Source organism: Mirounga angustirostris, unplaced genomic scaffold (genome assembly GCF_029215605.1).
Source record: "Mirounga angustirostris isolate CCGP_5_RB_7025 unplaced genomic scaffold, mMirAng1.0.hap1 SCAF_10, whole genome shotgun sequence".
Taxonomy (NCBI): domain Eukaryota; kingdom Metazoa; phylum Chordata; class Mammalia; order Carnivora; family Phocidae; genus Mirounga; species Mirounga angustirostris.
Window position 1 is genome coordinate 90239810 of NW_026991718.1, and position 12355 is coordinate 90252164.

General features: G+C 42.3%; 1 protein-coding gene across 1 annotated transcript in view; it reads left to right on the forward strand.

The window, feature by feature from the left end:
- Positions 1–848: 848 nt before the first annotated feature.
- Positions 849–12355, forward strand: part of NAPB (NSF attachment protein beta) — a 39716-nt gene continuing 28209 nt past the window's right edge. The window contains exon 1 of the mRNA XM_045885348.3: positions 849–1025. Within this exon, the coding sequence (XP_045741304.1) occupies positions 928–1025 (98 nt within the window). The 5' untranslated portion in view covers positions 849–927. The remainder of the gene's footprint in view (positions 1026–12355) is intronic.

Sequence of the window (12355 nt, forward strand, 5' to 3'; positions counted from 1 at the left end):
CAAACAAAAAAGCCACCCCCTCCAGGACAGGCCTGGAAATTGTTGGCACATGATAGCATATATCTATGGATTCTTCTGCTAGGGAATTAGAAGTCCTCCAGGTAGGCCTGTGCCCCAGAAGACTCACCCCCTACGGTCAGCACCATGTAAAGGATAAGACAGCTCAAAGCTTCCCATCCATGGAAAATAATTCAGTCAATTAGAAGAGTGGATTATGCATGTATAGCATAAATGCAACTTATTTATAACCAAGAAAGAGAGGGCCAACATTAAGTTGTAATACGGAGAGACTGAAAAATAACTGAATTTATATTGGGGAAAATGATGCATTCGTAAACGCCTTGCTCTGGAGATAAAAATGGCTCTTTCTTCCAGCTGTGGCTGGTGGGTGGGTGGGTGGATGGGCATCACATGGTTAATGAAATTGCTTTCGGTGGCTGCGTTAGATTCCCTTTTGCAGAACTTGCGCGTAGGTTGAACGTTCCAATCTGTTATCCCCCGTTTCCTCATCCATCCCATTGCCAGGTGTCTGTCGTGGTGAGCAAGAGATTCCTGAACCAACGTGATGCGGCGTGCTTGAGGTTACCCTTACTACAAAGCCACGCGTCATCTCCCATTTCCCCGCATACTAAACGATTAAAGTTCACCTTGGTCTAAGACCCCTACGGAGAGCCACGCCCCTCGCCCCGAAATCCCGGGCGCCGGCAGTCTGCAAGCTCCGATCCCCACCCCGCCTGGCTCTGCGGCCTTCTGGGAATTGTAGTTGACGCCTCGCCCATCTCCGCCTCCAGGGCCCGACCCGGCACTACAAGTCCCGACAGGCCTTGCGCACCACGCCTGCGCTCCCCATCTCTGGGAGAGAAGGGAGAAGGCGCGGAAGGCGCGTCGGAGCCGGGTGAGGAGGTTGTGGCAGCGGCAGCGGGCGACATGGACAACGCGGGGAAGGAGCGTGAGGCGGTGCAGCTGATGGCGGAGGCTGAGAAGCGAGTCAAGGCCTCCCACTCCTTCCTCCGAGGGCTCTTTGGGTGAGCTCCAGACCGCGAGTGCCGTGAGTGCGGTCTCCGTCGCGGGCCCCCTCCCCAGCCAGCCGCCCCCACGCGCGTCCAGTTGAATCCCCTCTCTCCCCTGAGACGCCCGTGGGCCCTCATTTCCCCTGCATCTTCCAGAGAGCTCCTAAGCCTTAGAGCCTCCCAGAGACCCTACCATGAACGCCCCAGGGGCTCTCAGCAACCCCGCGCGCCCCCCAGAGATCCCCTCGGACCCCCAGACCTCACCCCCGTACGTCCCCTGGAACCTCTAGGATCCCTCGGGGTTCCTCAGCCCCCACACACCCTCCAGACATCCCCTGAAGTCCCCCGAGCCCCCACGCCCCCTCCGCCCCGGCGTTATCCCCGTGTTGGTTGGGGGGGGGGGCGTCCCACGGCCTCGCCTGGAGGGGTGCAGTCGCCGTCACGGCGGGATAGATTTGTTCATTTCGCCACGGTTGAAGCCGCGTCCCTCGGAGACCCGTGTTGGTGGGAGGCGAGCCCAGGAGGAGCCGGAGGGGCGGGTCCGGGGACCCCCCCCCGCCCCGGCGCCTGGCCGATGCGTCTGGGCGCATCTGGCTGGGCAGGTGGGTCCCCCGGAGGAGCAGACTGGCGCGGCGCCCCCATTCCAGAGATCGTGTGCCCGTTTGCCTTGCGCCAAGTAGACGTTTAATAAATGTTCGTTGGAGAACGAATGCGTTTTCTCAGCATAGTCTTTTTACTTCACCAGTGATTGATGGGTTTGCCAGTGCCTCCTGTTTGATTAAGGATAACGCAGTTCCTGTCTAAGTCGGCGTCTTTGGGAAATCCCGTTAATTTTCTGTAATTCTTCCATGTTCTCCTAGGGAAGGTCTTAAGTTCGGACCTCCCAAAAAGCAGAGCTTGAACATGTGAATGATTCAGCTGTTTAGGATTAGAGAGGCTGAAATTTCCTGGTGGTTTGTTGTTGTTGCTTTTCTTTTTGAAAGTGAAAGATCTGCTGACAGCAAGAGCATATTTTTATTTTTGAGAAGGACCAGTACTTAATTGTTACATTATTAGAGTTTTATTTCTGTACTAAATTCAGTTTGGAATGTGCTTGTTTTGCCACCTTCATTCTTTTGATTATAATATAACACTTTACCATTGTGAAAACATTTCCAGGAAATGCTTAGATACAGGTTTCATGCAGTGCACAGTAGTACAGGATGCAAAGATGCATAAAGGTAAGGGTTCCTTTCCTCAGGAACCTCTCAAAGGGCATTTATCCTAGCTGGTTTCTAAATTTCTCGTAAGCTGTGTAGTTCAAACACAGCAAATTAATCATAAGTTGTTCCTCTTTTACACATTACCCTGATATACGCTGGTACTTAAGGAGTACTGCCTCATACTTGATGTTGACACCAAACAATAGCTCCTTTCTGTGATTCACAAAACATTTAAAATATATTCAAATAAAATTTAATGTCCTAGCACCTCCTGCCTAGAGGTGATCTTAATGTCACAGCAGATTTTAAGTCAGGATGTACTTCCCTGGAAGAGAATCTATAATTGGAAAAGGAAAACATTACAGCACTTGATACTGGTCTCAGGGGAACCCTCCTTTTTGTGAAGAGGTGTTGCGTTATTGTTTTTGTGAAACTAGGCCAAGTCTTGAGCCAGTAATCCTAAAAGGATTTTGAAAAGGGTTTTGTTTATAAACAAACATCTGTTTTCTCCTTGATTGTTGATCACCTGTTTCATTGACAGGAGGTATAGGAAGACTTTCACCTTCACTCTTCACACTTAGTTTGCACAAGTCATTGCATCCTAGGCCTGGCCTGGATATGGCAGGCCAGTTGATGTCTTAGCTTTTGGATGGGGGGCAAGGTGCTTAGCCTCTCCATGCGTTAGTTAGTTTCATCTGCTATAAAAAGGGGTAATAATAGTATATCTCATAGTGAGGGTTCAGTGATGTTCAGTGTTTTATGCTTATAAAACATTTAGGACCATTGGAGATGGTGATTATGAAATATTAATTAGCATATTCATCAAAATTGTCAGCCATTATTTACCAAGGAAGCAGAGAGCCAGACAGATTAAATGACTCTGCCAGAATTTCAGAGCCAAAGACCTTTAGGACTAGATCTTTGGTCTTTTTTTTTTTTTTTTTTTAAAGGTTTTATTTATTTATCTGACAGAGAGAGAACACAAGTAGGGGGAGTGGGAGAGGGAGAAGCAGGCTTCCCGCTGAGCGGGGAGCCCAATGCGGGGCTCGATCCCAGGACCTTGGGATCATGACCTGAGCCCAAGTCAGCCGCTTAACCGACTGAGCCACCCAGGCACCCCTGGTCTTTTAATTAAAGATTTGAAAGAGTTTTGTACCATGTTAAGTGTTATTTATCCTATGGGGAACTGTTATTTTCAGTGATAGTTGGCTCCAGGAAAGCTTAGGGAAGACGAGTACTCAGGGTTCTGTGAGTTTTAATAGTATATAATCCTTGAAGCCAAAAACTAGGCCTAGTTTCTCTGTCAGTTACAGTAGGAAGGCCGATTCTGTATCAATTTTAGATGTTCAGAATCTTCCATTATATCTGGCATCATTTATACCTGTCCTCATCCTTCTAGGCTGGAGCACATGTTAGTCCACCCTGCCACCCTTCCTTTAGTGTAGAATTTTCCCATCTACTTGTTATCCTTTCTTGACACCACGGTGTAGTCCATCTTCCCATGTCAGACTCCTGAATCAACAGAACACACATACCAACCTATCATCAGTATCGTCCAAGCCCCATGTATTTAAGAGCTGACCAGTTAGTGCTTTAAAGGGGACAGGTGATGCTGTTTTGAGGACGTTGCAGCCATTAGAAGATGCTCAGGATTTGCAGCATACTTCCCATGGACTCATTCTCATTATCCTAACTGCAGATTAAAATGTATTAGGAGCTTATCTTCTTCACCCCCTGTTTATCCACCACCCACACAGGTTTTGTGGCAATACTGTATTCTCACTACTATTCGATTGATCTTTTTTGTTGCTTTCAGTAAGATTAAATGAAAATATACATTGTATATTCCTGAGGAAAGGTCAATTGTGTATTCTGTGTATAAGACACAAGTCCCATGCTTGTCTGCAAGATGTTAGTGAGCCACTGAGGGATGCAACCATCACAAAATACCTATTATGGGTGTTCTGCTTTTCTGCTTGACTGCCAGTTAAACAGTGGTGTGTTTTCATAGCTGTGGTATTGAATTAAAATTTACTCTTTCTGAAGGGCTTAGCATAGTATAGCAAAACTACCACCAAAAGAGTTCTGTTTTCATTTCATTTGTTCCCAGGGATGAGCTATGGAATTTTTCGAATTCAATTGTAGAATCTTAATGAACTGCCATTAAGATCTTAAACTGGCCTGAGTATGACAGTAAAGTAGTTTTGAATTGCTAAGGTCTCTCTTATATCTTCTCCTTGTTAATAGGAGGCCAGATTGGGGATAGCCTGCACAGTGCACATCAAAGAGAATGGCTGCTTAAGAATGGCAGTTGGAAGATGTTCTGCATGGCTAATGCTGTCTTCTCCTGCTTTTGGATGTTGCCTAGTTGTAAAGCTTGTAAAGAGCCATGAATTTGGCAGTGTCAAATTTAATGAGAGACCTTATTGGATTATCTTGATGCAATTATGAGTCTATAATTTCTTAGCTATTTTTGAAAATTGGGAATATTTCTTAAATATTGTAGGCCATCAGTTATCAGTGTTTTTCACTTGGCTTTATTTCTACAAAGGTTGTTTTTTAAATTTTGCCAAAATGTGGTGAGGACATATGATAGCATTTGTAAAGCATTAGGGGCCCCTGGGTGGCTCAGTCGGTTAAGCATCCAACTCTTGGTTTCCACTCAGGTCATGATCTCAGGGTGATGGGATTGAGCCCTGAGTCCGACTCCTTGCTGAGTGTGGAACCTGCTTGAGATTTTCTTTTTCCTTCTCCCACTGTTCCCTCCCCACTCCCCACTTAAAAAAAATTTTTTGTTTTTGTTTTTTTGTTTTCTAGTTTTACTGCCAAGTTATAGCTTGTTTATCAAATGGTAAAATCTTTCTAGATTGGCCTTTTTCTGTTTACATTTGCAGTGTTCACCATCTGTTCTCATTCTTGTGAGCCCCATGAGGTGCACTTGTTTAGAAGAGGTAGGGAGGACCCATGGTGGTATGTGGCTCCAGAATGTAAGCTCCTGGTGAGTGTCTGTCTTAATATCACTGCTGTTGCCCCACACCTCACTCGGTGTGTACCACCCAGTAGGCACTTGGTGAATATTGGTGGAGAGAGTGTGTGAATGCTCCTACCATGTTGATTTTTTTCTTTTACTCTTTAGGTTTCAAGAGCAAAGGCAACAGAGTGAAAGGGAGTTTATGTCACGTTCTTCTATGTTTTACCTAAATATGTGTTTATTATAAATGTCGTAGCTACTACATATGTGAGAAAAATGCAAGGACTATGGAAAAGTTCCAGTTAAAAAGTAAAGTATTCTCTGAATCTCCCCTCTCCTAAATCGTACTCCCCAGAAGTAATGGTTTTTAACTTCCTGTTTAATTCCTCTGATGGTTACCACTGTAATTCTAAATAATTTGGGAATACTTCTACTTCCTGACTTACTAATTTTAGACAGTATCTAATGATTCTGCTAAAAATGAATAGTTACATGGCCTTGCATTTTCTCTCACCTCCTGATTTTACTTAGTTAATTGTCAGTCTCTAAGTATTAACTTTTATATATGAATAACATATTTAAACTGTAATTCTTTTTTTTTTTTTTTTCCCCAATAGTTTCCTATTTCTGTGAGTTACAGAATGGCCATGAGTAGGTTGTTCAAGTTGGGATATTTTTGAGATGCCAGGAAGATGGGTATAAGCCAAGGTTGTCTGTCCATCCAGTCAGGACAGAGGATCATCCAAGTTCTAGGAGACTTTGCAGTCTGTTCTTATGCTTCACTTTGTGTTCATTTGATTAGATGGTAAGATCACTAAAGCTTTTGTACCTTCAAAGCATTTTCAGCGACTGACACTTAGAGTTCACAGTTAGGAAACATTGGAAGTAGAATTTCAGAATGCTAACCATTTCTGTATTTAAATGGAGCTTATTATAAGTAATGGTAATGTAATTAAAATCGAAATAACTGATAGATTATTACTTCTTGGCTTAAAGTACATATTTTTTCATGATGAAGTATCTGTCAACTTCTGTTTTAATGAGTGTTTTTATTAGAGATTGAAGAGTCATATTTTTTTAAAAAAGATTTTATTTATTTATTTGAGACAGAGATGGAGAGAGAGAGAGCATGAGTGGTGGGGAGGGGCAGAGGGTGGGGGAGAAGCAGACTCCCTGCTGAGCAAGGAGCCTGACAGGGGACTTGATCCGAGGACCCTGAGATCATCACCTGAGCTAAAGGCAGATGCTTACTTAACCAATTGAGCCACCCAAGCACCCCGAGAGTTATATTTTGAAGGCCTCTTTAATATCTGTGAAGACAAACATGATTTTTCTCCTTAGTTACTAATACGATAAACTGTCCTGTCATTCCTTGAATAACCCCTGTAGATTATAATGTATTATTTTTTAATGTGCTATTTGATTCTGTTTTTAATTATTTTCTTTATGGTTCTTTTGTGTGTAGCCCATCAGGTTGAAGTATCGATGTTACAGGTGCCTCATAAAAAGAATGTAGAGATTTTCCTTTTACCCCATGCTATGGTCTTTGAAGATTTAAGTGGAACCCTTAAACTGACTTTTTTGAACATTCTTTAGTTCAGTAGTTACTTCCCTTTGTCACTTCTCTGTGCATTTACCTTTCTTTCTTGATTCTTTTGATCTCTTTCCTCAAACAACTAATATTTTGACTCACAGGTTTTATTAGTTTCCTGTTTTCTGCTTTTAACTCTATTGCTTTCTTCCATTTTTTCCTCTGGCTTTTTGGGGGGGATGGAAGATGGTATTTATTTCACTATTTCTATTATTTATATGGATCCAAATACTCATGGATGAATTTTCCTTTAAAACTGTGTTAATGTTTTAAATTGTTTTCCCCCCCACTGATCTTGATATATAGTGTTTTTTATTGTAATTCGTTTCCCCTTTAACTCAAGAGTTTGTGGGTTGTATTCAAGGTGGAGGTGCTTTGATTTCTAGTTTTCTTTCATTATCATCAGAGAACTTACTAAGGTTTTCTTTGCCACCTGATATATGATTGGTGTTTATGAATGGCCCCTGCACACTTGCGAAGAAGGTAGATGTTCTCTTATTGGACTGTATGCCTTGATAGAGATCCCTGAGATGTAGATTTTGATTATGTTGTCAAGGCCTTTCACATCTGTGTTTTTTGTCCACTTGACTTGCTTTGGACTAAAAGGGGTATAGTCATATCTCCTTTTATAAGTGCATTTCTGTCTATCTTGCATTTCTTGTAGTTTCTGCTTTATGAAGGTGGCTACTATGTTTTGGTAAGTAGATGTTCACAACTAATATAATTTCATTATGAATTGTATCTTTAGCATTGACGAGTGAATTTCTTTCTTTCATTTGGTATTTTTGAGCCCAAATTCTGCCTTGTCTGATACTGGGGTAGCAATCCTTGCTTTCTTATTATTTGCGTTTGCCTGCTTGAGGACTGTATTATGTAAGAGGATTATACATTCTGCCTGCTGCCATGTGACCTGTGCTGCCTGGCTTTGGGCAAAGTGCGCTTCCCCACCCCACTGAGTCTTCTGCTCTGGCCCGTGACTGACTTTGAGGGAGTTGGAAGGGGGATGCACACTCTACCTGAGCAGAAGCTGCAGGGGTCATCCCTTGCTTCTGTCCTGGTTGGAAAAAAAAATACACACACACACACACACACACGCACTTCTGATAGGGCTACATTCCAGAATAGAGAGATGACACATGGAGAAAGAACCAGCACAACTGGCCTATAGTAACAGGTAAAGTGAGTGAGAAAGAAGCCTTTGGAGATTTGAGGGTTATTTCTGGTTGCAACAAATCAAACAAAAGTTGGTTGATGTATGTGGTATACTTTTGACGTCCTTTTAATCTTAAGCCTTTCAGAATAGCTTTATTTTAGTTGTATCTCTCCTATTGAGCACACAGTTGGCTTTTTTGTGAGCAAATCTAAAAATCTTCAGTCCATTTACATTGTTTGTATGACTGGTATGTGATCGGTTTTTAAATCTGTCATCTTGCTTTATATTTATTATGTCTTTATATTAATTATGTATGATGTTTTAATTTTCTTTCTTCATATGATCTCTTTTCTCCTTTTTTTTTTTTTTTTGGAAATTTTGTATTTTTGTTCTACTTGGTAACCTTTATACTATGAATTTTTTTAAAATGTCCTTAGCTGTAGTAGGCCTCTAGTATTTGATGTGGGAAAACACCCATTACCTATGTGCCAGTCCCTGAGCCTGTTCTAAATTTTCCCCTGTCCACCTTATGTGTGTGGGAAGACCAGGGCTCAGTTTTTTGTACTTTGTTGGAACAGATGTTTCCATTTTATATTTCTACCCTGTCTCTACTTTTTTTTTTTCCTCTTTGATCTGTAGTAAAACATATTCAGTGCCACCACCACCAGCCTTTTTACTGATGTTCCTTAGTTATCTCCATAGTTGGAAGCCAGTGTGGTATTCCTTAAGTTCTTGCTTCGATTAGTGGTACTTATTGGTTGGCTTGGCTGGCTGTGTGATATTTGACTCACACTTTTTTTCCCTTGAGTTTCTTCAAATATATTGTTCCCCTGTCATCTTGCTTTGTGTGTTGCTGTTGAAGTCTAATTGAAGCTAACCTGATTTCCTTAATTTTGTAAGTGACTTTGCCTGGAAGCCTAGAGATTTTCTTGATGTATAAAATCTAATAATCTTACTAGATGTGTTTCAGTGGGTCAGTTTTCCCAGTACATGGCAGACCCTTTCAGTACTTAGATTCATATCTTCTTTTGTTTCCATAAAATTTTCTGAAATTGTAGTTTTAAATCTTATTTCAATATTTTGTTTTGTTTTAGTCTCCTTTTCAGGGACTCCAGTTATCCTATCATTTTTTCTCGAATCCATTTCCATGCTCTTGGCTGTTTTCATTTTTCTCCTCAGTGTCAATAAAATCTGTTCTCCCCGTAGGTATGTTCTAGCTAAGATTTCATTTCTGAGATGACTTGGTCTTTTTTTTTCTTTCCTTCTATAATTTGAAATAGGAGTTCCTGGTTTTATTTTTTGTGTGCATGTAGGGAAGGAAGAACTTCACCTTTGTTCTCTACTCTCCTAGGTTCTTCAGACAGACTGACAAGAAAAAATAGTTTATTGAACATGGCAGCAATGAGTAACTCAAAGGGGTTATTAGAACTGGGCTTATAGCTTCTTAACAAAGAACAGTGTATTTGTAGAGAAGTATCAGGACAAAAGGTTTTAGGCTTCCAAGGGCAGCACCCTGGGAAACGAAGGAGTAAGGTTTGTTTGTGCAGGCCCATCTCTGTATGAACGTTCCATTTGCTTCATGGCCATAAAACTTTCCCAGGAGAGGGGATTTATGGCATTCCTCATTTCTTAGAAGTTTCTGCATTTAGTCAGATAGGGGAAGCTCTGAGAAGATATCTTTCTGTATCTGCTATTCTCATTTTCCCCTAGCTCAAAATAATCTTTATGCCAAAGTGGTGTATTTTGGGGTGGCATATTCTGGTCCCCTGCATGCTCTTGCATTCTGAGTTTTGAATTTCTGACCTGTGATGTAGTTTCATATCTGTAAATGTTTAATGATATTTAAATTATATGGAATTGTTCTCCTCTGCCTTGTGGTAGTTTGGGGGAACATTTTGGTCAGCTGCAAAGGTTTTATTCTTACTTCTTACATGGTAGCTTTGTGTGGATGCTGCTTGCGTTCTTCTGTTTAGAGTGTCTTGGAGTTTCTTGGGCTCATAATAGCATGTGTTTCTGCAATGGGAGATGAGGGGTTTGGGTGCTTTCACAGGTTTCTTAGTTTAAATCCTCTCTTCTGTTGACACCATTAAGGACTTTTTTTTTGATGAAAAGTTTCAGGGAGGGGTGGGTAGGGGCTTGGTGTTACTCCCAGTGCTCTGATTCTCCTTTGTTTCATAAGACTCTTAGTTTATTTCTATCACTGGTTTTCTTTTCCTTCTTTCCCTAAGCTTCTGTGGAACTACCTCTGCCTCTCCCAGAAGTGGGATCTTCTGGAGGCCACCACATCTAGCCAAGCTCCCCTTCCAGTTCCCCAGTTCCAGTGCTCTGACCCTCTCGGTCTTACACCTGGTCTCTGTGTTCCCCCACTATGCAGCCCTTCCTTGCTAGGGTGTTGCTGTCAGTGAACTGCTGTTGTGGGAACCTGCTGGACCCCCTCTTGTGTCCATGCATCTCCTCCTGAGAGGAAGGAGGAGGAAGTGTCACTGAAGGGGAGCAGTGTCACTGGCTCTGCTAGTTTCTCCAGTTGTCTTGTTGAATTCTGTCTCCTAGTTTTGCTGTTGGCATGGTTGTATCTGCTGCTTGTTGATTTGTCTGGGTTTGGAGGACATAAGGACAAGTTGGTATTTAGGCAGCCACCATTATCCTGTGGGATTCACAAGTTTCACCAGGATTTCTTACAGATTGAGATTCAGTTTGAAGATTGAATTTTCATAAAGATGGAAATTAAATATGAAAACTTCTTGTGGTAAGTCATGTTGTACGTGTCATTTCTGAGTTCATCCAATAACTACTGTTCTTAGCTTTCCTGTATATTTAAGTATCTTGACTTGTTTTATTAATAGGCCCAGCTACACATTTTCCCCTCTATAAGGAAGGTGACTCTCCATATCAAGTCGAGGCATTGGGACTAATACCAAAATAAAGACCAACTAGCTCTCTTTGCTGTACATGTTCTCATAAACTTCATTTCAGGAAATTATGCTTAAACACAGATACTTTTGTCAGCCATTCCTTAAATGTCTCAGATTGCTTCCTGTGTCTGAAAATCTAGGATTGTTGTTTTTCTTAAGTAAGTAGAAATAAAGTGAAAAGTTCTCAGAAAATGGAATCCAGAGTCCAAGGCAGAGAGCCCTGAGACTGCATTGGTGGTAGAGGTGTGACTCCTGCTCAGCTTCTGTGGGCGGCTCTGGTGGGATTTCTCTGAGACCCAGGAGGGGCTGCCTGCTCTGGGCTGGCAGTACCTAGCTAATAAATGACAGTGTTCCTCTGTAGATTGTCTCACCTCATCCAAAGCCTGTGTCCTTGGCACGACTCCTGTTATTGGTTCCTGAAAAAACAAAGGACCTCAGTCTAGTGGTTTTACAGGCATTTGGGATAAGAGTTCAAGGTAGCTTGATGAAGAGCATCTCCCTGGGGCCTGTGCACCTCCCTGCTGCAGATACTTCTGCTTTCTGCATCGCATGAAAGAAGTTGGACTCTTTAGAAATGTATTAAACCCAGCAATAAATTAATCTTGAAATGGTTATGTTAATCTAGAAAAGTTTAATGAAAAAATGAAGTACAGATGAAAAAAATTGCTCTTGTAAGGTAAAAAATAGAATAAATAGTTCTATGTGGCTGTGATGTTGTGATGTAATAAGAAATATATATTTGTTCTTCATCCCTGGTTCCTGGCACAGAACTTGTAAAGTGCTTACGGTATCCTCAGTGGTAAGGGTGAGAGAAGCATCTTCTGTATCATAATAAGCCCCTTTCAACAATACTAATGTTTATGCTAATGAGGTGACTGTTTTGGGGTCCCTAGGTGGCTTTAGGATGAGGGCTGGTCCTCAGAGGAGCCAACCATGTGATTAGAGGGTTGGAACTTTCGGCCCCACCCCCAAACCTCCCAGGAGAGGAGAGGGGTTGGGGATTGAGTTAATCACCAGTGGTCAGTGATTTAATCAGTAGTGCCTGTGTAGTGAAGAATCCTACCAGAACCCTAAATGATGGGTTCAGAGAGCTTCTGGGGTGGTGAACACGGAGGTGTTGGGAGGTGGAGCCCCTGGAGAGGGTGTGGATGCTCCTTGCACTCCCTTCCAATATACCTCGCCCTGTGCATCTCTTCCATTAGCTGTTTCTGAGTTATATCATTTGTGATCATAAGTAAAGTGTTTTCCTAAGTTCTGTGAGTTCTTGCCAATTAATCAAATTTGAGGAGGGGGTTGTGGGAACTCCTGATTTTTAGCCAAGTGAGAGATGTGAGTATCTTGAGGACCCACTACTTGAGATTGTTGTCTGAAGTGGGGGCAGTCTTGTGGCACTGGGCCCTTATCCTGTGGGGTTTGCATTGACTCTGGGTAGTGTCACAGTTGAATTGAATTGTAGGACACCTAGCTGGTGCCTGCAGAGAACTGGAGAATTGCTTGATGTGGAAAACCCATACAT